The sequence below is a fragment of the Mirounga angustirostris genome, unplaced genomic scaffold (assembly GCF_029215605.1).
Source record: "Mirounga angustirostris isolate CCGP_5_RB_7025 unplaced genomic scaffold, mMirAng1.0.hap1 SCAF_15, whole genome shotgun sequence".
In the NCBI taxonomy this organism is placed as follows: Eukaryota; Metazoa; Chordata; class Mammalia; order Carnivora; family Phocidae; genus Mirounga; species Mirounga angustirostris.
This window is the reverse complement of record NW_026991723.1, coordinates 10,611,888-10,638,406: the sequence shown is the minus strand read 5'-3', so window position 1 is coordinate 10,638,406 and position 26,519 is coordinate 10,611,888. Positions and strand designations below refer to the sequence as shown.

General features: G+C 44.1%; 1 protein-coding gene across 1 annotated transcript in view; it reads left to right on the top strand.

The window, feature by feature from the left end:
• The window catches only part of DOCK8 (dedicator of cytokinesis 8), a 226,633-nt gene that overhangs the window by 179,706 nt on the left and 20,408 nt on the right, over positions 1–26,519 (top strand). Inside the window, exons 30-43 of the mRNA XM_064580028.1 lie at positions 1,302–1,447; positions 3,349–3,531; positions 3,900–4,032; positions 4,994–5,081; positions 8,701–8,797; positions 10,149–10,283; positions 11,537–11,689; positions 13,861–14,019; positions 14,806–14,906; positions 15,871–16,063; positions 21,774–21,917; positions 23,144–23,275; positions 23,746–23,880; positions 25,309–25,398. Coding sequence (XP_064436098.1) covers positions 1,302–1,447; positions 3,349–3,531; positions 3,900–4,032; positions 4,994–5,081; positions 8,701–8,797; positions 10,149–10,283; positions 11,537–11,689; positions 13,861–14,019; positions 14,806–14,906; positions 15,871–16,063; positions 21,774–21,917; positions 23,144–23,275; positions 23,746–23,880; positions 25,309–25,398 — 1,889 coding nt within the window. The remainder of the gene's footprint in view (positions 1–1,301; positions 1,448–3,348; positions 3,532–3,899; positions 4,033–4,993; positions 5,082–8,700; positions 8,798–10,148; positions 10,284–11,536; positions 11,690–13,860; positions 14,020–14,805; positions 14,907–15,870; positions 16,064–21,773; positions 21,918–23,143; positions 23,276–23,745; positions 23,881–25,308; positions 25,399–26,519) is intronic.

The following is a 26,519-nucleotide window of genomic DNA, read 5'->3' as shown; positions in this document are numbered from 1 at the left end:
TTCCTTTCTATTTGGTCATTATTTAAAATATATGAATAGAGTAAAAAATATATTATACACCTGAAACTAATATTATACTAACTAACTGGAATTTAAATAAAAACTTAGAAAAAAATTTAAAAATATTATATTACAGGGAAGTGTTATGAATGCTTTGAAAATTTTTATTTTTACAATTTGAAAAATTAATTTCTAGCTGAATCTTTTGCTGAACATTTTGTCTCTTTTATTAGCCTGCCTGCTTTTTCCTAGAGATGGTAGCAGTTTAGCAGTAATGCTAAACATCAGGGTTGTTTGTTTGGTTTTTTTTTAAGATTTATTTACTTATTTGAGAGAGAGAGTGTGTGTGTCGGGGGTAGGGGCAGAGGGAGAGGGAGAGAGAGAGAATCTCAAGCACACTCCCCACTGAGCAAGGAGCCTGATATGGGGCTCAGTCTCACAACCCTGAGATCATGATCTGAGCTGAAATCAAGAGTCAGATGCTTAACCAACTGAACCACCCAGACACCCCAGTAGACATCAGGTTTTAAATTACTGTGCTGACTTTAGTGACTAGTAAGTATCAGTTCCTCCGTGGGTAGGAGACATAGGGAAATACTGTTTTGGGCTTCACATCAGCAAAGATTTTTTTTTTTAACTTTTAGAGAGCAAAAATTGAACAGAAAGTATAGAGACTTCCCATATACCCCCTGCCCCCATGTATATACAGCTTCTCCTGTTGTCAGCATCCCCCACTGGAGGGGTACATTGGTTACCACTGATAAACCTACAGCAATACATCATAATTACCAAGGTCCATGGTTTACATTAGGGTTCACTCGTGGGGTTGTAAATTCTGTGGGTTTGGACAAATATATAATGCTGTGTATCCATGATTATGGTATCAACCAGAGTTGTTTCTCTACCCTAAAATTCCTCTGTGCTCTGCCTGGTCATCCCTCTCTCCCCAACCCCTGGCAGCCACTGAACTTTTTATCATCTCTGTAGTTTTGCCTTTCCCAGATGTCATAGAGTTGGAATCATATAATATGTAGCCTTTCAGATTGACTTCTTTCACGTAGCATGCGTTGAAGATTCCTCTGTGCCTTTTCATGGCTTGATAGCGCATTTCTTTTTACTGCTGAATAATATTCCATTGTCTTATCCATTCATCTGCTGAAGGACATTGTGCTTGCTTCCACGTTTTGGTCATTAGAAATGTGCAGATTTTTGTGTGGGCATAAATTTTCAACTCCTTGCCTAAATACCAAGAAGCACCGTTGTTGGATCATATGGTAAGGCCAATGATGTTTTCATTACAGCCGCAGATGCCCGTAGTGGAAAAAATCGTGCCAATGGCTCGGATGAAGACCAAGAAGGGACCAGTACAATTAACCAGAACGTGGCACTGGCCATAGCCGGAAACAATTTTAATTTGAAGACAAGTGGAACAATGCTTTCTTCCTTGGTATGTTGGTGCACCTTCCTCTGGCTTATTTTTTGTTCTGTGTCTTGTCCCATCTTCTCATGGGCTTGTTCTTGTATTTACCTACCGGAACCCAGAGCAGAGCGGGCTGTGAGATTCCCGCCTCTTTGCTCAGTTCTGAAAGGCATCTGCATGGAGCTAGCAGCTGAGAAGGGGAATGGCACACATGAGGCCACAGAGTCGCAGGTGGTCCTGGCTGCAGTGGTAGGTCCACAGGCCAAATGCAGGCAGTCTCAACGGTGCCTGAGTTCAAGGTTCAGAGCACCAGAAAGAGGTGAACTTGGGATATCTGAGATCGGCGCAAAGAAGATCAAACCAAGGCTCCCTCGGATGGGAGGCTTGAGTGGTGTTTATTCTATGTTTATCATTCACACTATGTTTGCCTCCAAAAAAATGGCTGAAATGGTTGAAGGGGCCAGTTGCTTGGGGTGAGTACTTCTTAGGCAAAAGACTTCAGCTTTTCTGGGTCCCCAGGGAGCCCAAACAGAGTAGGATAGCTCTGTCCTTTTGCACAGACTCTGGGCTTAAAGAGCAGCACCTCCAGGAACACAGTGTCTGATTTCCTTGAGGTGGGAACTCCATTCTTTGAGGAGCTCGATTCTTCCTTTGGCAGACAGTGACAGCACCGCATTGTCCAGCTTCATTTAACTTTGCGTTTCATGTAACGTATACATCTGCAGAGCACTCCACTTGGTTCTCTCCTGGGAAAGGCAGCATCTAGACCTAAGTAGCTTCTCTGCTGGATGGCTTTCCTCTCTTCCCTCTAGCACTTAGCAAGCCCCCACCCCCAGGACAGCCCCGGGAGGGCTGGAGGGCAGGGATGTAAGAAAGAAAAAAGACCCTTGAGAGTTGACATCACTCATCATCCTGCAGTTGGAGACATACTGTGTTTTATGACCTCCTTCACCTTAATAATGTGCATCTTACCAAAGTTAGCTGCCTAAGGCAGTGTAGATGCCTTTTACATTGTTAATTGGCTCAAAGGGCATATGCTCAGATGCCCAGAGTTCACCATTAGAGGATCTTCCCTAGGAAGTTATCACTAAGGTTTTCATATCTTCTTGTCACCATACTCAGGAAGACTAAACTAATTTCATAAGCCTTGTCATTCCCAAACCAACATTTCCTGCACATACTCACAAATAGGCGGTTTCACATTCCATTGGGTATTAGCTACACAGTGTGAACCAAGGGTGCAGCCACATAGTGTTCTTTGTCTTGATTGGATGAGTAAAAGAAAGTGTGCTCAGCACTCAAAATCGAACACTTGGGACCCAGGCCTTAAAGCAAAGAGCCTGAGCCCCCACCCCCCACCCCTCAGGAAAACATAAATTGTAATTGAAGTCCCAGCACAGAGGACTCCACTAAATTAGGGATTTGATTCATTTGATTCACGAATGACCCTTATATTATACTTTGGACTCTGACACCAGAAGTTAATTCTTGAACAGTTAGGATGTTTCTGGAGCCTGGCTAGTCTTGTTCTCTGCTCTAATTTCAACCCTCTGGTGTCCCGCTGGAAGGAGAAATACTTGGAATCTTAGCAGCTTGGAAGCTCCCTTTGTATCATTGAGACTGGGGGGGAGGGGCCTGGTCAAGGCAGGACAGACCATCAGACCACACTGCTCCGGAGCTGGAGGGTGCCACAGGATGTGGCTGAAAGCCTGGCTCAGACACTGCCCCACGTGAGCCCCTTTGCTGAGCACCTCAGCTCAGGGAACGCAGTTTTGTAGCCCTGGAAAGGTTGGGCTCCTGGAAACAGTTCCCCAGCCAGGGACGAAGTACAGTGCCTGTGTTCTAAGAGTTTAGCATCCCCTAAGTTTTGGGGTGCCCATGGCTCTACTTCTTCCCCTGCATCCATCTCGCCCTCTGCCTCCCTGCAGCCCTACAAGCAATACAACATGCTGAATGCCGACACAACCCGCAACCTCATGATCTGCTTCCTCTGGATCATGAAAAATGCCGACCAGAGCCTCATCAGGAAGTGGATCGCCGACCTGCCATCCATGCAGCTAAACAGGATCTTAGATCTCCTTTTTATCTGTGTCTCGTGTTTCGAGTACAAGGTGAGTGTGAGGTGGCTCAGCCTTGCACCAGCTCTTAGCTCCCAAGTTCAGGTCGATGTTGTTACTACGGTTCCCCTTGGCTTGGGGGTGGGGGGGAGGCACCATCTGTTGGTCTCACTTCTGTATTAAAACCCATAACCTCTTTACATTCTAGATACGGCCGTTTCTCAGGGGAAGGATCTCTGCCTTCTGCAGAGAGAACCTCATCCCATTGTCATTTGCAGGATAGGACACCCCCAAACAGTATCTCCATGGGGACACATGTCCCAACTGGCTGTTCTTCACTGCAGAGTGTTGTGTTTTGGGGGTTCTCCCCATGCACAGACATCTCACCACACTGAACAGCCTTCTGCCTCTTTCCTGTCCAGGGAAAACAGAGTTCTGACAAAGTCAGTACCCAAGTCCTGCAGAAGTCAAGGGATGTCAAGGCCAGGCTGGAAGAGGCTTTGCTCCGCGGGGAAGGGGCCCGGGGGGAGATGATGCGGCGCTGTCGGGCTCCAGGTGTGTTGGCCTTGCCCTTCTCTGCTTCCCGTCAGTGAGTTTTACACCCTCGGTGAGGAGAAGCGTCCTTACAACGCGAGTAGACCTACCACTGCTTTCTTAAGATGTTAGGATAATAAAGACAAGCAGGTTCCCGGATTCTGTGCATGATGTATGGAATGTTAGCTGTGTACTTGCGAAGGAAGGCTGCTGTCCTGAGGTCACAGGAACCCTGGAAATGTCCCCAAATGTGTCTTCTGTTTAAGACTTGTCAGCGGTACAGGTCACATCCAAGGACATGAGTCACAGGATAGGTGGGATGTGGTCACCCTCAAGGTCAAAGCCTCTCCCCGGGGCATTTGACTACTCGTCTTTGTGGAGCATGGTCAAGACGCTGGATAATTCTGATTCCAAAATCATCTCCCCAGATCATTCAAGACATTACTAAAACAAACGATTCCCCACCCCAACCAGGTGTGTCCGAGTGTTCCAGGCCTGCCAGGAATGATCTCAAAAAGGCTGACCTCACTGCTGTAGAGTAGAGTGAGGTTCTCAGGCATGCTCCGTCTTAGTCACCATGCTCAAAGTTACAGAGTGACAGCTCGTTCTATGCAGTGGGACACAGTGGCTGGAAGCTTGGGGGGAGCTCAGCTCTTGCAGCGGTGGCGGGAGGGCACCCCCATTTAACACCCACATGCTCCTCTTCAGTAATTCACTGAGTTTCACTGGAACCCTCTGTTCAGGACACACGTGCTCACCCACACTCCAGAAAGGCAAGGGTTCTAAAGCTGTAGGCTGTCAATCAAAGCGCAGGTGGCCAGGTCCTGGGCAAAGCCATGTCTCCTCCTGGCGTCCCGCATGGGCTCTAATTAGCCGGAGGCGCGGTGCTGAGTCCTCTCCCCCGAGCTTGTTACGGAACTTGTGGTTATCTTAGAGGGTTTCGCGCTAATCACATTCCTCTCGTGCATTTCTTAACTCCTAGGGAATGACCGATTTCCAGGCCTCAGTGAAAATTTGAGATGGAGGAAGGAGCAGACACATTGGCGGCAGGCTAATGAAAAGCAAGATAAGTGAGTCACTCAGCAACTTTGTGCTACTTTTACCTAAAGTCTAAAACCCTTTTTCCCAGGCTACTTGTATTACCGAAACAACTACATCCTTCCAAGGATAAGAAAGTGAAACATCATTATCTGGGTAAATTCACTTCGTCCAGGGACCCAGGATAACCAAAGGTATAAGAAGTTATGATTTTCAGCTCTGAAAACTTGACCACACTGATAAGCATTTAAAGAAAACTGATATTTAGCAATCTCAGATAGCTTGACAAAAGCTGCTGGAGGGGACAGGACAGGGCACCCAAGACCACATAGTTCAAATTCATATTTCCATTCCGGAAGCATGTACAAAAGGTGTAGTCAGAGATATTTATGTCAGTATCACTCAATATTTTTAAAATGGAAACATTGTAAATGCTCAAGAATAGGTGTAAGGAAATGTTAGGTTGCTATTAAAATTTCATGACATGGGACATGCTTATGATATAATGTTAAGTAAACCAAAGCAGGACAGACACTTGATTTTAGAGTAGAATCTTAAATCTCTAACTACATAGGGTAGATACATTTTAAGACTGGCAGGAAATTTACCAAAATATTAACAGCGATTTTCCTTGGGTGGTTCTCTTTGGGTGTTGAGGTAATCAATGTTCTTTTCTTTATACTTTGCTGTATCTCCTACAATGAGTATGTGTATTATTCTCTATATATACACACACATATGCACATATATACACATATACATAAGATAATACATGCTATTATTAGCAAAAAATATAAAAAATGAAAGAAGAAAAATCCTGCTGCTTGGATTGCAACGTATGAGATATATATGTGTAAGAATTTGAATACGTAAGGACATACAACTAGATATGTTGAACAGAGAGCTCATGTCTGCCATTCCTCTTTGCAGCAGATAGCCTAATGAATATCAGGGTCCACTGAGCAAAACATTACATGGTTAAGGACCCTGCCCCACACACTTGACAAGGTATAGGTCGTCCATCTCCTCGGGGTATGAAGCCCCCATCACGGAGGTGTGGGGGTAGGGCAGGCTTGAATAACATTGTTGTTTCGTCAGTAAATACGTTTACTGTCTTTGTTATCATCACAAGAATGAATCATTCTTCCACTTTTGGGACTTTTGAGAGTCAAATTTATTTTAAAACATGAAGGAGATAAACACATTTTTATTACAGATGTTACTGAGAAAGCCCAGTTGTTGCTCTTATTAGTAATATCCATTTGCTGTGGGTATTTTATTCTTGCTTTAAATTCCCTGAACTAATTTTTGAGATGTTTGGTTTTGAGAACCCATAAATTCTAGCTCAGGCCATGCTCACCCTGTCTTCCCCAAAAAGCAAAAAGAAAGAAAGGCACGTGGAGTTATGTGCTACAGAACCGCTTAGGGGGTTGGGCCATTTCCTCTCTGAGATTAGGAGAAGAGCCTAACAAGATATGTTTGGCCCGGGCTGCATAAATTGAGGTTTTGGGAAACCTGCCCCTTTTGCTTGCAGAAATAACACCACGCTGAGCCTTTCCATGCAGGGCCTCACAGTACTCCCTGGTCAGGGGCAGCGTGGGTTATTTTGTTTTGTTTTGTTTTGTTTTTCAAGAGAAACCATAGTGAGATTTAGCTATTTGGAAAACTTTTTGTCATTATAATAGCGGTGTCTTTCACCTTTTTCTTTCAGATCATTTTTTAATTATTTTGGATCTGTTTCTTTTAGAGCAGTAATTTTCAACTGGGCTATACGCTAGAATCACCAGGAAAGCTTTTAAAGCTCCCAGTGCCCAGATGTACCCCAGAACAATGAATTCAGAACCTCCCGCAGTAGGACCCAGAAATCAGGATTTGGTAAAACTCAAGGCAATGCTGTTGTCCAGTCCAATTTTAGAACCAACGTTTTAAAGGACAGGCTGGTAAGCTTTCTAAAAACTGGATTAGAGGCAGTGATAGTTGAATGAAAATACAAGTATACTTAATACCGCTGAACTGTGCACTTAACAATGGTTAAGATGGAAAACTTTATGTTATGTGTATTTTACCACAATTGAAAAACTTTGACAACAAAAATGAAAACCAGATCTAGGTCTGCATTGTCCCATAGGGTAGCCACATTAGTTATACAAGTGAAACATAGGCCAGATTTTGACGATTTAGCACCAATGAAGGAATGGAAAAGGTCTCATAAGTAATTTTTATAGTGATTACACATTGACAATTTTTTTTCTATAATGGGTCAAAAAAAAATATTTTCGGTTACTTTCACCTGTTTCTTTTTGCTTTCTTTAGTGTGGCTACTACAAAATGGAGAAGATATTTGTGTTCATCATTATGTGTCTGTTGCATAGCATTGCTCCAAATCAAAATCTACCAATATATTTTTTTAAAATAGCTTTTATATTTCACTTTCCTTACACAAATACTATCGCTTGCAGAATGAAAAACAACGTAGAGCCCCTTGGGACCAGAGAGCCTATCCTAAGCTTGAAAATTTTAAAGATTTTATTTATTTGTCAGAGAGAAAGAGAGAGCACAAGCAGGGGGAGCGGCAGGCAGAGGGAGAGGGAGAAGCAGGTTCCTCGCAGAGCAGGGAGCCCGATGCGGGACTTGAGCCGAAGGCAGACTCTTTATCGACTGAGCCACCCAGGCGCCCCAGTTTGGAAACATTTAAAACACAAGGAAGTATTTATTCTGAGCCCTCAGAGGCATATAAGCAGAGGCAGAGGTCCCATTGTTGGGTGAAGGGGACTCAAGAACAGCTAGGTGGTGATCCTGGTCCAAGATTTCTGGGCTCACATCATGATGCCCCAATCCCTAGAGTGACATTTTGGCCTCGGGGGTGTCTTGGGGAAATGAATTCTTCACACTTCCATTTTCTGGCCACTAAATTTAGATGATACAAAATATCCCTTTCCAGCTTCACTTAGATTTTATGAGAATCAATGAACTAGTGCCTGAAATATTCTGGTTCCTCAAAATGGAAACCTCACAGAGAAGCAGCACCAGGCGATTTCCCGTTCCCTACCATTCCCTAGTGGGTAGTAACCAGTAAACACCCAGCGGGATGTTAGATGACCTGCTGTCCTGCAGGAATGCCACCTTGCTGCCCACTGGGGAAAAAACAAAAGGTCCCCACTTGACCGAGCAACCCCCCAAGGTGGTCTTTGGGAAGTCAAGAGACTGACTCTTCCCTGCCCCAGTTCAGAAGTAGCCACTTTCCTAATCCAGCAGCAGTGTTGTCTGCCAAGTTCAGATCCCATCCATCCCCACTCCCCCTGCCTGTGGCACAGACTTCCCTTGATTCAGATCTAGAGATGGTTCTCATGCAGGAAATTCAGGAATGGCCCGAGGCTTCACACAGCAATCGGATTGGCTAGCCTAACTGCTAGTAGTGACCAGTAATTGCTTTTCTCCCCATTTTTGTTATTTCTATAATTGTCATCATTATTAGGCCCTAATCTCAGAAAGGGTCCTGCACTCTTTGGTTACCTGTGGCCAGCTCCTCTGTTTTCATTTCAGGATGGACTATTCAGAACATTTCTTTATGCTTTGGTGCATAGATTTGCCATCACTGAAATATGGCCAGGGTTGATATGCTCTTTAATTTGACCTCTTTTTTTTTCTTAGAACAAAGGCAGAGTTAGATCAAGAAGCCCTGATCAGTGGCAATCTGGCTACAGAAGCAAATTTAATCATCCTGGATATGCAGGAGAACATTATCCAGGTGAGGACAACACACACCTGATCTGTTCGACATGTTTACTGGAATTTAATAAGGAATTCTTTATAGATAATTGTGAAAGAAATGTGATCCCAAAATGCCCCCCCCCTTTTTTTTTTTACCATTTACAATAGTGTTCGCCTTACAAATTCCAGAGATACTCAACATTCTCCTGGCTTCTTTGACTCACTGCTCACTTAGGTGCTTGATGAGGTGACCCTCGTAGTTCAATCTGCCAAGTATATACCAAGTGTAGAGCGTAGACGGTGGCTTGTGGCTGATGATCTAGAAGAGGGATGGTAGCTAGGGTTTTTGTTTTGTTTTGTTTTGTTTTTTGTGATGGGCCAACTCCAGTTGAATTAAAGTTGACATCTAGTATGGGAGCGAAGGTTATGACTGGACTAGGTGGAATAGGTGCTAGGTCTGAATAATGAGGTCTACTTTGGACACTGATTGGTGAAGGAAAGTTACTTGTACCATGAATTTGCCATCCCTCGCTGTGAACATTGCAGTAAGACAATTTACCATACTAATTTTATCTCCTAAGTGAGTGTTTCCAAAAATTCCCAAGAAGTCCAGGTCATAATGGGGTTTTGGTTAACCTGAGAAATGAGTCCCTCCATGTTTCCAGCGAGAAATCATTTATTCGGGTAGATCCAGTGTTGCTTTTTGGAGCTAGGAATAGAAATAGTGTTGAAACCCAGGAAAACCTTAGTTATCCTACTTTTAGGCGGTCTAAAATCAAAAGAATTGTTATAGAAACATAAAGACAAAAAGTATGTGGTGTCTTTGATATCTTAAACACTTGGCATCATACTGATTATATCTCTATCCCTCACTGCTTTGACTGCTATGTACTTACCAGTTCTCAAAATGTTTTTTTTTTCCCCAAAGAAATGGCACTTATCTGTCATTCTCTTTGGTGGTATTAGTCTTGCTGTTCTGTTTAGAAACACCGCTGCCATCAAGCAGCCCCTTTTATACTGGGAGGCTGACAATTGTGTTTTGGAAGCCCACAAGGAAAGCTGTGCCTTCTATATAAAGAAGGAGCATTCCAAGAGCTGTTGTCTGGGGTGCGAGGATGGGATGCCTTATAACTTAGTTCAGCAGCCCGGAATTGGGCATAAATCCCAAATCATTTGGGAGTTTTGGAATAAAGTCATTTGGAAATAGGGGTCTTCAGCTGTCGTGGTAATGGATGATGTGTGTGGGGTGGCCAAATCCTGAAGATCTTAGACTGAGAGATGGAATGTCAGCATCGCTGTGCTAATTGTCAAGAGCGCCGACTTGTGTCCTTCACCCCTCTGCTCCCTGGCACAGGGATTCAGTGATGCTGTTCTTCCGTTCCCCTCAGGCAAGCTCGGCTCTGGACTGTAAAGACAGCCTGCTGGGAGGTGTTCTAAGGGTCCTGGTGAATTCTCTGAGCTGCGATCAGAGCACCACCTACCTGACTCACTGCTTTGCGACACTCCGGGCTCTCATTGCCAAGGTAAACATGGGATGCTTGTTTTCTTACTCCTAATTAAGAGCTGAGAATCTCATCTGGCTTCACACTTCTCCCATCAGGTGCCCCCAAACCCACACAGCACGGTATTTAGTGACATCAAGGTAAAGGTCTTAAGTCTCCCTAAGAATAAAGCAGATGCCCTGATTTTTTGAGAACTCACCATTAAGAACAACAGTGGCTCTCACACTTGAAATGTGGATGGAACTATAGGCATTTGACATGGCCGCTCACTGGAGACATGAGGGCAAAACCAGCTGAGCACCTTTATCTTTCACCCTTTCCAATACCGCATCTGGGTGAGCTTAATGTCCTGAACATGATGCCCATCAGTAAGTCTTGCAAAATGCCTTGTCATGAAATGAGAGAAGATTTAGAAGTAAATTTCTCAGAGCCTGAAGAATATAGATTTTCCTTACATCAAGTGGTCTAATGCAGTTTACTTTCTCCCCCTGGATTGGAAAGCTCTCAGTCGGTACCTTCTTAACGGGATCTTTTACATTTTTTAAGTTTATTTATTTATTTAAGTAATCTCTACATTCAACATGGGGCTCAAACTCACAACCCAGAGATCAAGAGTTGCATGCTTTTCCAACTGAGCCAGCCAGGAGCCCCGGGATCACTTACATATACAAAGTAGAATTCTCCTGCTCTCCCCACTCAGGATTATTTTCTCTTTCTTTTCTTTCTTTTTTTTTTTTTTTTTTAAAGATTTTATTTATTTTTTGACAGAGAGAGCGAGAGAGGGAACACAAGCAGGGGGAGTGGGAGAGGGAGAAGCAGGCTTCCCAACTGAGCAGGGAGCCTTATGTGGGGCTCGATCCCAGGACCCTGGGACCATGACCTGAGCCGAAGGCAGACGCTTAACGACTGAGCTACCCAGGCACCCCTATTTTCTCTTTCTTAGTCACCAGTAATTTCCAGGGGGCTCAGTAAACGCAGGCTCATTCCTGCAGAGAGGTGGCTTTGCCGGTGAATTCACGCAGCCTGGCTAACGATGCGGTGAATTACGCAGCCCTGATCTTAGTTGTGCAGTTCACAATTAGCTCTTAGGTCGACTCCGTTGCTTCCATTCATCTTCTGACTCAAGGAGCTCATTATCTTTATGGAGCAGTGCATGAGCTCTTCTGGGCTGTCTGCTTGTCCCAGCAGACCCTGCCCATTTCAACAGGCGTCCAGTCCAGAAAAAAAATACGGAAGTGCCCAGGGATGCCTCACGGGCTCTGTGTCTCTCCTAGTTCGGGGATTTGCTGTTTGAGGAGGAGGTGGAACAGTGTGCGGACCTGTGTCAGCGAGTCTTACACCATTGCAGCAGCAGTGTGATCGGCACCCGGAGCCAAGCCTGCGCCACCCTCTACCTCCTCATGAGGTTCAGCTGTGGAGCCAGCAGTGTAAGAGCTCGCGCCGGCGGGGTGACCCGGAATCAGTAGAGAAAGTCCGTGCAAAGCACTGGTTGAGGAAAAGTTTGCGGGACCGCCCTTCCCTCCCGTCCCGTGTGAAGGAGACAATTGATGGCTGTAGATAGATGGCAGTTCTTGAGTTTGCAACCAGGAGTGAAGATGGAGACTGATGAATGCCATGGTTTCCATCTGTGTGTTCCAAGGACCAGTGAATGAATATAGGTAGATTAAAAGTTGTCCTCTGTAATTCTTAATTGCAGGAAACAAACTGAGGGTTGCTGGAGTGGGGGGCAGGGTGGGAGGGATGGGGGGACTGGGTGATGGACACTGGGGAGGGTGTGTGCTCTGGTAAGCGCTGTGAATTGTGCAAGACTGTTGAATCTCAGATCTGTACCTCTGAAACAAATAATGCAATATATGTTAAGAAAAAAAAAAAAGGTAGCAGGAGGGGAAGAATGAAGGGGGGGAAATCGGAGGGGTAGACGAACCATGAGAGATGATGGACTCTGAAAAACAAGCTGACGGTTCTGGAGGGGAAGGGGGTGGGAGGATGGGTTGGCCTGGTGGTGGGTATTGAGGAGGGCACATTCTGCATGGAGCACTGGGTGTTGTGCACAAACAATGAATCACGGAACACTTCATCTAAAACTAATGATGTAATGTATGGGGATTAACATAAGAATAAAAAAAAAGTGGTATATATATACAATGGAATATTATGCAGCCATCAAAAGGAATGAGATCTTGCCATTTGCAATGATGTGGATGGAACTGGAGGGTATTATGTTGAGCGAAATAAGTCAAACAGAGAAAGACCTGTATCATATGATCTCACTGATATGAGGAATTCTTAATCGCAGGAAACAAACTGAGGGTTGCTGGAGTGGGGGGTGGGGTGGGAGGGATGGGGGTACTGGGTGATAGACACTGGGGAGGGTATGTGCTCTGGTAAGCGCTGTGAATTGTGCAAGACTGTTGAATCTCAGATCTGCACCTCTGAAACAAATAATGCAATCAATATATGTTAAGGAAAAAAAAAAAAGAAGAAGAAGAAGGTAGCGGGAGGGGAAGAATGAAGCGGGGGAATCGGAGGGGTGGATGAACCATGAGGCACGATGGACTCTGAAAAACAAACAGGGTTCTGGAGGGGAGGGGGGTGGGAGGATGGGTTGGCCTGGTGGTGGGTATTGAGGAGGGCACATTCTGCATGGAGCACTGGGTGTTGTGCGCAAACAATGAATCATGGAACACTTCATCTAAAACTAATGATGTAATGTGTGGGGATTAACATAAGAATAAAAAAAAAAAAAGTTGTCCTCTGTGGGGAAAAATACAGCAGGCGGGTTAAGAATTCAGAAGCGTTTGTCTTGTTTCCAAATTCTGATTGAATGGTACCAGACTGACCTGTGGAGGAGAATTTGAATGATCAGTATCATCTGAATTTTAGTCAAAGCTTTGCAGCCTTTGGATTTATGCTTTATTGCAGAAGAGGTAACCTTTGCTTTAGTTTATCTAGATTTTGGCTTATTTAGATTTATCTAGATTTTCGTTTATCTAGATTATTTACATTTGTGGTTATGTTAACGAGCATGCCCAAGAGATCTTAAAAGATAAATTGGCCCATCGGAAAAAGACAGGGTCCTCACCATATGTTAGGCATAACTATTGAAAATATTTAGGACATTTTCTCGGGGGCCCCCAGGATAACAATATTTTTCCATAGGGCGAGAAGGGAAGGAGAAACAGAAAGTCACTGCCTGTCCGGGGTCCAGAATCTCAGAAGGCGTGGCCGTGGGGATACTGTTCCTTTGTCCAGCTAAAGTCAAGTCCCAAGAAGAGGAATCTTGGTACAAAAGGATCCGTCTTTGAGACCCAACTTTGTAGGACCCTCCCAGCCTTACAGCATGGAGGGCATCCAGTCCTCAATGAAAATTTAAAGGGAGCTGACATATTTATGTCAGAGCAATATCCATTTAAACCATTTAAACAATGATATGAATCTTGTGCAAAGTAGAGCTCACATTTCATTGAGAGGAAAGGAAACGGTTGAGACGGGGTAAAAGAAAACATTGGGGAGCTCCTGGTGTCTGGCTCCACTGCCTTCCATTAGCTGCTCGCTGAGTGTCTCTTACTTGGTCCATCTTTTCCTCTTCCTGACGCAGAACTTTGCAAGAGTGAAGATGCAAGTAATCATGTCTCTGGCATCTTTGGTGGGCAAAGCACCAGACTTTAACGAGGAGTACCTGAGAAGATCCTTGAGGACGATCTTGGCCTATGCAGAAGAGGACACAGCCATGCAGGCCACTCCTTTCCCCACCCAGGTAAGCTGAGGAGCATGCCTTACCTCATGCACAGGTTGGGGATCAGCCAGGTATAAACTTGTGTATATACATGTGTGTGTGTATACTGTGTATCCATGTAACACATATAACATATAATTATATAACAGTTCTATGTTATACATAAAATACATAAATATTAATGACATACATAAAATACATAAATATTAATGTTAATATAAATATAAGTAATATAAAACATTTATATTAAAAATAAAATAACACACAAAATAGATAAATATTAATAAATATTAATATAAAATACATTGTATAAATAAATATAAATATATAAATATGTATACACGTATTTAATATCTAGCACACTATTATATATAATATATAGCACACTCACACACGTGTATAATACATAGCACACTATATATATATAATACATATAACATAAGCTGAAGTCCTAAGCTGCCTCTTATTTGGTATAAAAAGCCCGGTTGTTCCAGAGTACTGTTGAGGCCTCTTCCAGGTTGCAAATAAGTGAAACTAAGCTCAAGTTAAACAAAAAGAGGGAAGATAGTATAAGGATTCGGGGCTAATTGATGGAGCCCAAGGGCCAACTCACATCTGAGCCTCCGAAGCACATGGACCTGCAAAGATGAGGGCCACGGAGGGTCCATCCAGGCTCCCCTCCACCTGCGAGTTCTGCTCCCAGAGAGTAGCCCACCCATGGCTGTCCTGTGCCCTTCCAATGCAGCCCTAGCTGGTTCCCGTGGATGACAAAGCCAGGATTGTTTAGAGGTGTACACTTTTTTGCAGGTGGAGGAACTTCTCTGCAATCTGAACAGCATCTTATATGACACGGTGAAAATGAGGGAATTTCAGGAAGATCCCGAGATGCTTATGGATCTCATGTACAGGTAAGCTTTTCTGATAAAATCAAAGGGTGTCAGTTGAGGGTCTAGGGTTTGTCACTGTGGAGGTCTAGTTAGTGTCATTATTATAGGCCATGTGGGTACACTGTTGTGGATGACATCCAAGAGCATATATAGAAATTGGTAGAAATTAATCATTGAGAGTGAGCTGATTCATGTACACCTTTTTAGAAATATCCCCCTAATTTAAACTGAGGTATCTTTCACAACAGTATCTTCTACTTACCAGAGAATGAGAGAAAAGAACTATCTATTATCATATGAATTATTTCCTATATTTTTTCCAGTTATATTCAGATTTACATGTACCGTTTTATTTAGAAATCATATTTTACTTAATAGTTTGAAACTTTGTCTTATGGTCCTTGTTCAGGAGAAACTACTTAGAGAAATAAATTGGTTCTGATGTGATGTCATAGACGGGTCGTACTTTTGTCTTGTTATTATTCTGAGAGAAAGGAAAGAAAAGGGAGAAAATTGCTAGAGATCCATTACAAGAGACCTCATTTGATTGGGCCTTTTTCTTCCCCATAAAACTTTAAGTAGGGCGCCTGGGTGGCTCAGTTGGTTAGGCGACTACCTTTGGCTCAGGTCATGATCCTGGAGTCCCGGGATCGAGTCCCGCATCGGGCTCCCTGCTCGGCGGGGAGTCTGCTTCTCCCTCTGACCTTCCCCCATTTTGTGCTCTCTCTCACTCTCTCTCTCTCAAATAAATAAATAAAATCTTAAAAAAAAAACCAAAAAAAACTTTAAGTAAATGCTATTTCTTGAGGTCCAACACATGCTACCTGTGACATAAAGACAACCGGACTGATAAATATTTGCTTTTTCCTCTCATTTTGTGAACAGGTGGGGAAAACCTCTAAGGGCGGGTGGGGGGAAGTGGCCATGCACAGTAGAACAGTGTCATTAACCAGCTGTCCTTGCAACTTTCTCATTCTGCCTTCAGAATTGCCAAGAGTTACCAGACCTCTCCTGATCTGCGGCTGACCTGGCTCCAGAACATGGCCGAGAAACACACCAAGAAGAAATGCTACACGGAGGCCGCCATGTGCCTGGTGCACGCGGCAGCCTTAGTGGCCGAGTACCTGAGCATGCTGGAGGACCACAGCTACCTGCCCGTGGGCAGTGTCAGCTTTCAGGTGGGGAGCTAATGCAGCTTTTCCTGGGGAGCGGTGGTTCTCAACGGGGGGCGGGCTTGCCTCCCAGCCCAGAAGGCATTTGACGATCTCTGGAGACATTTCTGGTTGTTACAACCAGGGATCAGCTCCCACCGCAAAGAGTTATCTGGCCTCAAATGTAAATAGTGCTAAGGTTGAAAGAAATCTCCTTTAGTGTATTATATTTGCCTCTTCTAATTGCTTTACTATCTTGTTTTTTAAAATTATTTACAATAGGGTGCCTGGGTGGCTCAGATGGTTAAGTGTCTGCCTTCGGCTCAGGTCATGATCCCAGGGTCCTGGATCGAGTCCCGCATCGGGCTCCCTGCTCCGCAGGAAGCCTGCTTCTCCCTCTGCCTTTCTCTCTCGCTCTGTCTCTCATGAATTAAAAAAAAAAAAAAAAATCTTAAAATTATTTACAATAAATGTAGAGTTGATAGCCACTCTGGGCATTCCCAAACACTCAGATCCATGATTTCATTTGACCCTCCCCATCCACCAGTGAAGCAGGCAGATAGGCAACGTACTCTGACTCCTACTTTACAGATAACAAAACTGAGAGAGCAGTTTTTCTAAGGTCATTGAAACTCTTTCTCAAAGACTTGGAGTTGGCACAGGACACTGAAAACTGAGAAAGTATTTTCCAGACGCTAGAGAAATGATTTCCCACATGATCCATTCCTTTGATCACATGCCCCAACTCTGTAGCGTCCCACACCTCAGTCCCAAAGCAAGGAAGAACCGCATGGACCTGGGAAAGGCAAAAGGGAGCTGAAGCAGTACTTTCTTAGGATAAGCTAAATATTGCCCACAGTTAGCAAAGGGACTAGCAGGTCTGAAAATTGGCTCAGGCTAGGATGCTCAGTGGCCACTTGGATAGCTTCTGCTGAATAGTTTAATACAGTCTTTAGAGAAAATAAAAGTTTTATGAGTCCTTTTGTAAGAGAGACATAATCTGCAGCAATGACTCTTCTTGAATCCACAAACAGTCCAGTAATAGAGCCCTTTTCAAGCCAGATTCACAGTCATTTGTAAGTGCTTGTATTATCCTTGTTTCAATCTATATGACTGATTTTATAAATAAAAGGCTTTTTTTTTTTCGGTCTTGTTCTTCAGCACAATTTTGTGATGGCTGTGTGAACCAGAGGGAGAGGACAATTCAGAGTAGCTTCCCCAGGCTTTGGGAAGAAGTCACTGGAACCATTGCTGGGGGGCGGTGGTTGGGAGCTTCTGATTCCCTAGAACTCTGTTCACCTGTGTACCTGTCTGCTTATTATTAAGCCCTCCTTTTTTATGGCTTTCAGTAGCAATAGTATTTATTCTAACATTTCATCCTCAGCAAATCACTTCTCTTCTCAATTCAGAAATGTGTGTTATAAAGGCCAAAAATGAAATTCTTATCCAAAAAGCATAAAAATATCACATCTGATTTTCATTTGCATAAAAGTGAAGGAAGTTACAAAAGTCATTTTAGATGTATCTGCTGCTTTCATCACATTTATTTTGGCCGTTTGATATTATCAAGGATAACATATTTTAAGTGCTACTCTTTCAATTCCCAGAAAATCTTTGGGTTTTTTACTTCATGTTGAATCATATTATCCTCTTTCCATGCTTCATTAACTGAACTATTTCTTGTCATTCTTTTATGCCTTTTTCACAGTTGCTATATTCTATTTGATATTTATCACTTAAGTATTAATGGCATTTCATTATTGACTCTCATGTTTGGTAAGCTTGAGAATTCTAATTTCGCCTAGAATTCATTTGATTTGCTTATAATAAGCCATACCAAGGCGAGATAGAATAGTTATTCTAGAACCAACAGGAAGACTCCACATTGTCCCCATAGGGGAGCATTGAGCTCTATTTTTCATGTATCTATATCCATTCATTTATTCTTCTAGATGATATTCATTGAGCATTTACTGTGTCCTCGTGAACTTTACCTTCTAGCCAGGGAGAGCGACATCATCTAACTATTCTATTCCTTATTCAATTACAATTATGATAAATGCTGTAAGAAAGAGGTACAAGTGGGGCGCCTGGGTGGCTCAGTCGTTAAGCGTCTGCCTGCGGCTCGGGTCATGATTCCAGGGTCCCTGGATCGAGCCCGCATCGGGCTCCCTGCTCAGAGGGGAGTCTACTTCTCCCTCTCCATCTGCCCCTATGCACTCCCATGTGCTCTCTCTCATTTAAATAAATAAATAAAATCTTTAAAAATATTAATAGGGGCGCCTGAGTGGCTCAGTCGGTTAAGCGTCTGCCTTCGGCTCAGGTCATGATCCCAGGGTCCTGGGATCGAGCCCTGCATCAGGCTCCCTGCTCTGCGGGAGGCCTGCTTCTCCCTCTCCCACTCCCCCTGCTTGTGTTCCCTCTCTCACTGTGTCTCTCTCTCTGTCAAATAAATAAATAAAATCTTTAAAAAAATAAAAAATTAAAAATTAAAAAAAATAAAAAAGAAAGAGGTACAAGATGCCGTGTTTATAATCTGACCTAACCTGGGGGTCGTGGGAAGCTCAGAAGGACCAGGAAGGTGAAGGGGGAGGCAGAAGGAATTGTGGAGTATCAGGTCTTCATGATACACGAAACATGGTGAGGTAGGTATTCTTGGCTACGGAAGAGAAGCCAAATTATGTTGTTGCTTTTGAGCCAGTTCTTTTCCCTCAAAGGAGACATACCAGATCTTTTTTGGAAATGTATACTTGCAAGTGACAGAATACCAAACCTAGACTGACCTAGGGTAGAAATGGAATTTATCAGCTTCCGTGAGGGAAATGAGCCAGGAGCAGCACCTGTCGAACTGGAAGGAGAGGCCCAAACCGTGCCATCGGACCTCGGTGTTGTCACCACTTCCTGTCTCTGCTTTCCCTTACATCGACTTCATCCTGCACGGGCTTCCCATGCTCACCGAGAAGTATTTAGGCTTATGCCTTCCCAGGCTCAAGACCAGGAGACCAGAGCGATGGCTCATTTCTAGCAGTTGCAGAGAAAGTCTCACTGCATCTTACTGGGTGTGACAGGGTCATGTGCTCGGCCCTGAGCCAATCAGAGTGGCCAGAGAAATGGCATGCTCTGATTGGCTGGGCCAGAGTGGAGGTCCACACCTGGACTTGGATGGTTTCCCAGGAGGTCTTACTCTACGAAAGGATGAGGGACTTCTGGACAGCATTAACAACAGATGTTCAGAGTTGATTTCTCAAATGCTGTGTGCTTTAGCTTTCAACCTTGTTCTGCGCCAGTAAAATTGAATTTTTGGAAAAGAATTATAAACTGGAGATAAATAAATCTGTGCAAGGAAAATAACTTTGAGGCCACTGAATTCCAAGGCACTGAGATCGTTGAAATTCTGTGTCCCAGACTGCAGCGTTTCTTGCACAAATGTAGATACGGATACATTCTCAGATATTGCTGTGACTTTTACCTCCCTGACTCTGAAGCCAGGAAAGTCGGCCAGAATCCTTTTTCTCTGGTTACAGCTAATAAAGCTTCATTACGTCAGAGCTGTTCCTCTACCTGTAGAAAATTACATACAATTCTCATAGTACTCATTTCTTGAGTTATTAGATTCTTTCAGCTGAATCCCTTGGACTTTCTCTTATTTCCAGTTTGGAAACATCACAATAGAAAGGCCAGGTTTGGAAAAAAGACTGGCCATAAGAGAGTCTGAGCGTCTCATATATTCCTCAAAATACATTACAGTCTTGGATGTGAAGATGAGAGGACTGTGACAGCTCTTTTCCTTGATTGCCAAGGTTGATGTGCTTGATCTTGCTAGCCAAGCCAGGAAGCAGATGTTTTTACTTCCCAAGCCAACTCTAGTCAGTTGGTAGTGGTTGACTGGAGTGCTACACTAAGAAGAATTTTGAGAATACAGTTGACCCTTAAACAACATGGAGATACAACCCCCCACCCAGTCAGAACCCACAGATAACTTTAACTTCCCCCAAAACTTTACTAATAGCCTACTGTTGAGCAGACACCTCAGTGGTAACATAAACAGTTGATTCACCTGTGTTTCGTATGCTAGGTGTATAAGATATTGTATTCTTACAATAATACCTAACTTTTCCTTAATATTTTTGGTATTTCTAAACTACACGACTTCTGAGTTTTTCAAATTGTTGCAAATCTCAAAAAATTTTTCCAATATATCTTTTAATTTGATTTTATTTAAATTCAGTTAATTAGCATATAGTGTATTCTTAGTTTCAGAGTCCAGTATATTTTTGAAAATGCGTACAAGTGGACCTGTGCAATTCCAACCCGTGTTGTTCAAGGATCGACTGTGTATCCAAACTTCAAGGGAAACGGTGCTATAATTGATTAGTTGTGCCTGTTACGAGTGTAGGAATGGGAAAGAGTGGCATGCGTGCTACCTGTTTGCAGTCTCTAAGCTGGGAAGATGTCCCATTGCTTTTATGCTCCTTATGCATTTCTTCCACAACTCTGAGACAGGCTGAAAAAAAAAAGATTCTTAACATGTTAAAAGTATGAGAGTCACTGCAAGGGCCAGAGCTGGGGTGAGGCCAGAGGCACCTAAGGGGCAGAATGTAAGGAAGCAGCTCACTCCTAGGGTCAAGCAAATTCAGAGTCATCACTTACTGAGATTGGATGGACCCTGAGATTGAATGCCTCTCTAAAGGCTGTGCCCTCGGTTTCTCACTTGGTTTACCCTAGCCTGGGCCCTGGTTACTGCACTCTCTGCTGGAGACTTATTATTATTTTTTTAAGATTTCATTTATTTATTTGACAGAGAGGGAACACAAGCAGGGGGAGTGGGAGAGGGAGAAGCAGGCTTCCCGCGGAGCAGGGAGCCCGCTGCGGGGCTCGATCCCAGGACCCTGGGATCATGACCTGAGCCGAAGGCAGATGCTTAACCAACTGAGCCACCCAGGTGCCCCTCTGCTGGAGACTTTAAACTCTATGGTTTGTGTAAAGGAAAAGCTTGAAAAAAAGAACAAAATGGGAGACAGCAACGGTAGTGGTTGCATTGCCATCGACATGGCCGCCAAAAAGACATTTTCATTGGCTATTATCATATAATATGGCTGTTCAACTGAAGATCAAGTCAGTAGCAGCATACCTCCAAGGTTCACTGGGCTGCTGAAACAAGGACTCTGCTTAGCTGTTAATTGGTCTTTGCCTTTTTTTTTTTTTTAAGATTTTATTTATTTATTTGAGAGAGAATGAGATAGAGAGAGAGCACAAGAGGGGGGAGCGGGAGAGGGAGAAGCAGACTCCCCGCCGAGCAGGGAGCCCGATGCGGGACTCGATCCTGGGACTCCAGGATCATGACCTGAGCCGAAGGCAGTCGCTTAACCAACTGAGCCACCCAGGCGCCCTGGTCTTTGCCTTTTAAAAACCATGACCCCTGCTGGATGTCCCATAGGGTTATTTCATGACAGTAATTCAATTGTTCTTACATTGAGGTAAGTGTCCCTTTATGTATGTCCTCAAGGTCAAAAAGAAAAGAAAATCATAAGTTTTGAAGACCAGTTGCTCAGTGTATCCTTTCAAAATAAATGGCAACCAGGGCGTCTTGTGGGTGGAATTAGAGATATTCTATGATCACAGGCTCTCTGAGGATCTTCAAACGTGGGCTGGCTCAGTGCCCCATCTTGGGTTCCTCTGGTACCTTTTGTTAGTCCGGTTCCCCTGTTCTCCGGGCTTATCCTGGGATCTCTTTCAGAACATTTCTTCCAACGTGCTGGAGGAGTCTGCAGTCTCTGATGACACCTTGTCACCCGATGAGGACGGTGTGTGCTCGGGCCGCTACTTCACCGAGAGTGGCCTGGTGGGCCTCCTGGAGCACGCAGCTGAACTCTTCAGCACGGTCAGTGCTCACAGCGGTCCCGGGGCCTCCGCAGTGGGCCGAACCCCCAGCACTGTGAATGCCAGTCTTACCCCGAGCCAGGCACACCTCCTGCTGGGCTGTGTGGGGTGAGGGGGCAGAGGGTGGCCCCAGATGACTTTGATGTATGCAAATTGCGTCAGGTCTGGAGGGAGCTGAGAAAGCCTTTCATCACTGCAGTATTCTGGTCTTCATGGCAGGCTTTTTGGCTGGGCAGCAGTTATACCGTATTATTTCCATTTACTGGGGGGTAAATTAGGCCACAGAAAGGTGAAATGGCTTGCCCAGGGTTATACCACAAATGATGAGGCATGTTCTCACTCCCTCATTTTCCCTCTCATGGAGAAAAGTATTGGGGTGGAGCCACTGGGAAGGGAGGGAGGGAGGAGATGGACCAGCTACCTTTCTGACGACTGGGTAGTCCTCAGGATTGGCACAAACCAGGCCCAGCTGAGAGAACTATGGGAGGGCAAACCACTGAGACTCCCCTCATTTGCCTTATCTGGGTCTACACACTTCAGATAAGTTAAACAAAAATAGGTAGATTAAGTCAGTGAGATTCAGGGCAGTAGAGAAAGTCTGTTGCCCATTTTCATGTTAATAATCGCACTCCTCCCGCCAGTTTTAAGCCAAGTAAATATCTAATACTTCACTATATTTAGCTGATCCAATTTTATGTTCATCCTTATGGTTTTCTTTCTTTTTTACCTTTCATTTCCAAGTTTCCTACCCTACGACCTCTATGTATTTTTTGTTTTAACTATCTTTTCTTTTTTCTGCTTTCCATTTCGGGATTCAGAGAAAGTACAGTATACTTCCATTTTTCCTAAAATTCAAGAGAGTGAACTAGTTAGAATCCTACCAATTCCTTTTAGGCAAGCATTGAACATCTGGCTAAGCGTGACCCCAGATGACATTTAATGATGCTGAAGCTGCCTTCCTGAATAGTTACTAGTCCCTGCTGCCAATCTGCTGTTTTTATTCCTTGGAAACCCTTTTGCCCACTTAACGTCATCATATAGGACCGTTTAGCATGTGTCTAGTTCCGTTTGCATGCTCCGGCCATCCCAGAGAAGCTGAGACGTCACTCCTGCTCTGTAAAATATTGTGGTGCCCATAACTCATCCATTCTCCAGCACATAATGAACTCTGGATGCTCTTCTTAACTTTCCACTGGATTAAATTCTTGATTTTCTTCTTTTTCTAAGGGAGGATTGTACGAGACGGTTAATGAAGTCTACAAGCTGGTCATTCCCATCCTGGAAGCACACAGAGACTTCCGGAAGCTGACCTCCACCCACGACAAGCTACAGAAGGCTTTTGACAGCATCATCAGCAAGGTATCTGGGGAGTCTGGCCAGCAAGTCCTTTTACCTGGCAGCATGTGGCCCTGTCCCAGAGATCCTTAGCCCTGCTTCCCCTCTAGCGAGCGATTTGCCTTGAGCACTTCATTGCTGTAGCTCTTGCCTACCCAATGGAGAGGGGCTGGGAATAAGGCAGAGGACCAGAGGTCGGACAGTTCTGACTGGAAGAAAGCACCTTGAATGACTTTACAAACAGGAAATGTGAGGATTTTTAAAGTTCACTTCAAAGAAATCCTAGAAATCTTTCGTGGCATTTCTTTTTTTAAATTATTTCCAAAGTTTCTTCCATAAACGTTACATTTTTTTAAAGGCTTGATTTCGGTTTATGTTAGCTATAGGAATAAAATGCTGTATAACACAATAACAAAAGAATCCTGCCCTTTACAAGCCTATAGATCCTCACGAATGACCTAACTAAAGAGAGGTTTTCTTATTTTGCTCACTAGGGTCACAAGAGAATGTTTGGGACCTACTTCCGAGTTGGGTTCTATGGATCCAAATTTGGGGATTTAGATGAGCAGGAATTTGTTTACAAAGAGCCTGCTATTACCAAGCTTCCTGAGATCTCTCACAGACTAGAGGTAAGAAAAGCGCTCGACTCCACATACTTCACAAAAGCAAGTTAGAGTGGGTCATTGCCAAAAAAAGAGTTACGGATTCGTCATTGATCTGTATAAAAATTTGTCCACGTTGCATTTTTAATATGAAGGTATTAGGTGAGATCATAAGGTAAAGCATGATTTGGAGAGTTTTCTCCTAAGATTCTGTATTTGCTTGTCAAAGTTTGTAAATTTATAGGGTGAGTATTTATTTTCAAGGCTACCCAAAAGTCAGTTGTTGTCATGTGCTTTCCTATCACTCTTGAAATTTTAGTAATAGTTTTGCAGCCTTAAGATTATCACCTTGACTTTGAATCCTGCCAAATTACTGAGTTATCCCTAGAAAGTGTTGTGGCCATCACAACATCTAGTGGTATCACTAGACAACACATCCCACTTCTGACACAGAGATGTTCACAGTAGCCATGCCTTGAGCTGGGGCATGGTAAGCTCTTCCTGCTGAGCTGGTCCAAGGAGCCCTCCTCTGCGGATTATCAGAGTCAGTGTCCCGTCTCTTAGGCTGGAAGCCCCAACTCCAACCTGCTGTCTACACTTCATCCATAGTGTCACAGAAAAGAAGCGGCATGTTCCTAGAGGAAAGGATGGAGAAACAGGAAAACAGCCTGGAGAAAAGTGAGAAAAGCAGACATGGAAAGGGCCAAGCACTAAGAACTCAGGATGAAAGTCAAGGGATGTCCTCCAGACAAAACCCTCGCAGGCAGAGTACCTGGGGACCCCAAAGTGCTGACACTTAATTCAAGATTCATTCCTTATGCCTGCTTGTCATTGCTTCGAATTTATGCTTCTTCATAGCTGTAAAACTTAAAACACTTTAGTTGCCAAATGGCTCCTTATGCTATCCATCTCTGGGAAAGAAGAGACTTTAATTCCTACTGGACTCAAAGAAGCCATGGCACAGAGTGGTTGAGTAATTTGTCCAAAGTCATTCAGCTCATGAGAAGGAAAACCAGCAATTGACCCCAGGCCACTTGGTTCCCTATTATGTTTCTCCAACGTGGGACTAGAAGTGTGTGTTTTGTCTTCTTGTGAAATGTGGTTCATCACATTCTGGGAAGCCTAGTGACCTCCAAGCTCCTAGGGTACAAAAGACAAGGAGTAAATTGTGCCATTCCCCTGGAGCTGCTTCTGGAAAGATGAAGACATTGGTTGAGTTAGAGGTCAAACACACTTATTTTAGGGAAGCATCCATCAGTTTGCAATGCTGCACTTCCTTATATTTTTATTTTTGTCTCCAGAAATGCTAACTTGCCTCATTAGCTGAGAAGGACTTCCAATAATTAATGAACAAATTCTTCCTTAAGCTTGTTCCAAACTTACTCAACTTTTAAGACACAAAGAGTTGCATTATATTAAAATAGTCTTTGTAATCTGTTGGTTCTTCTTGCCTAGGGATTTTATGGCCAATGTTTCGGTGAAGAATTTGTAGAAGTGATAAAAGACTCTGCTCCTGTGGACAAAACCAAGTTGGATCCTAACAAGGTATGGGGAAGTTTGCAAAAAGTCACCCTCAGTCTCCGATTCCCTTCATTCTACCCCCCAAAAGACAAAATGTTCTCCTCTGTCTGGGCTCTCAAAGTCACTTTGGTGTAGCCAACTTTTTTGTCGAGGGTTCAACTATCATATGGTTAGATCTTAAATCATATTCCAAGGCAGGAACCATAAGAGCTACCATTTATTAAACACCAGCTGTGTGCCTGGCACTGCATCGGGCCCTTTGGGTACATCATCTCCTTTTATCCACCAAGAGCCCTTTGAAGTAGGTGTGGTTATTCCTATTTCACAGATGAGAAAACTGAGGTACAAAATTGTCAAGCAGCTTTCCAGGATCATGCAGGTGTCCAAGCCAGGACCCAAGCTCAGGGTCTGTCCTCCTCAAACCCATCCTCCTGATCACTGTTCTCTATTGCCTTTCTTTTTTTTTTTTTTTTAAGATTTTAATTATTTATTTGAGAGAGAATGAGAGAGAGCACATGAGAGGGGGGAGGGTCAGAGGGAGAAGCAGACTCCCCGCTGAGCAGGGAGCCCGATGCAGGACTCAATCCTGGGACACCAGGATCATGACCTGAGCCGAAGGCAGTCGCTTAACCAACTGAGCCACCCAGGCGCCCTCTCTATTGCCTTTCTATGCAAAGTTTTACACTCAACTTCAAACATGTTGAAAAGATGCAAACTTCTCACTGCCAGTGCTTAGTGGCACCCTGCTTTAGGCTGCAGGAATTTCTTCCAGCCAGGTGCAGGGCCCCTGTGACATTGGGGGAATGATGGGCAGGGCTTGGACCTCAGCGACCTCCCTTGTCACAGGAGGGCGTATTCTGTCCCATCCCCGGCTGGGTGTGCCTCATCCAGTGTGGACACCCTCCACCCCAAGCCAGCGGCAGGGGCTCAGGCCTCCACAGCCCTGCCCTCTCTTCCGACACCAGCCTCAGGCCACCCCCACGTCTGACCACATGGTTACTAATTTGGGGGTTCCCGCGGCAGCCCTCAGGTTAAGGAATTCACTAGAGTGACTCACAGACCTCAGGGAAGTACCTTATGACAATGACAGTTTTATGATAAAGGATACACAGAAGGCAAGGTCTGGGAAGGACCCTAGCACTTCC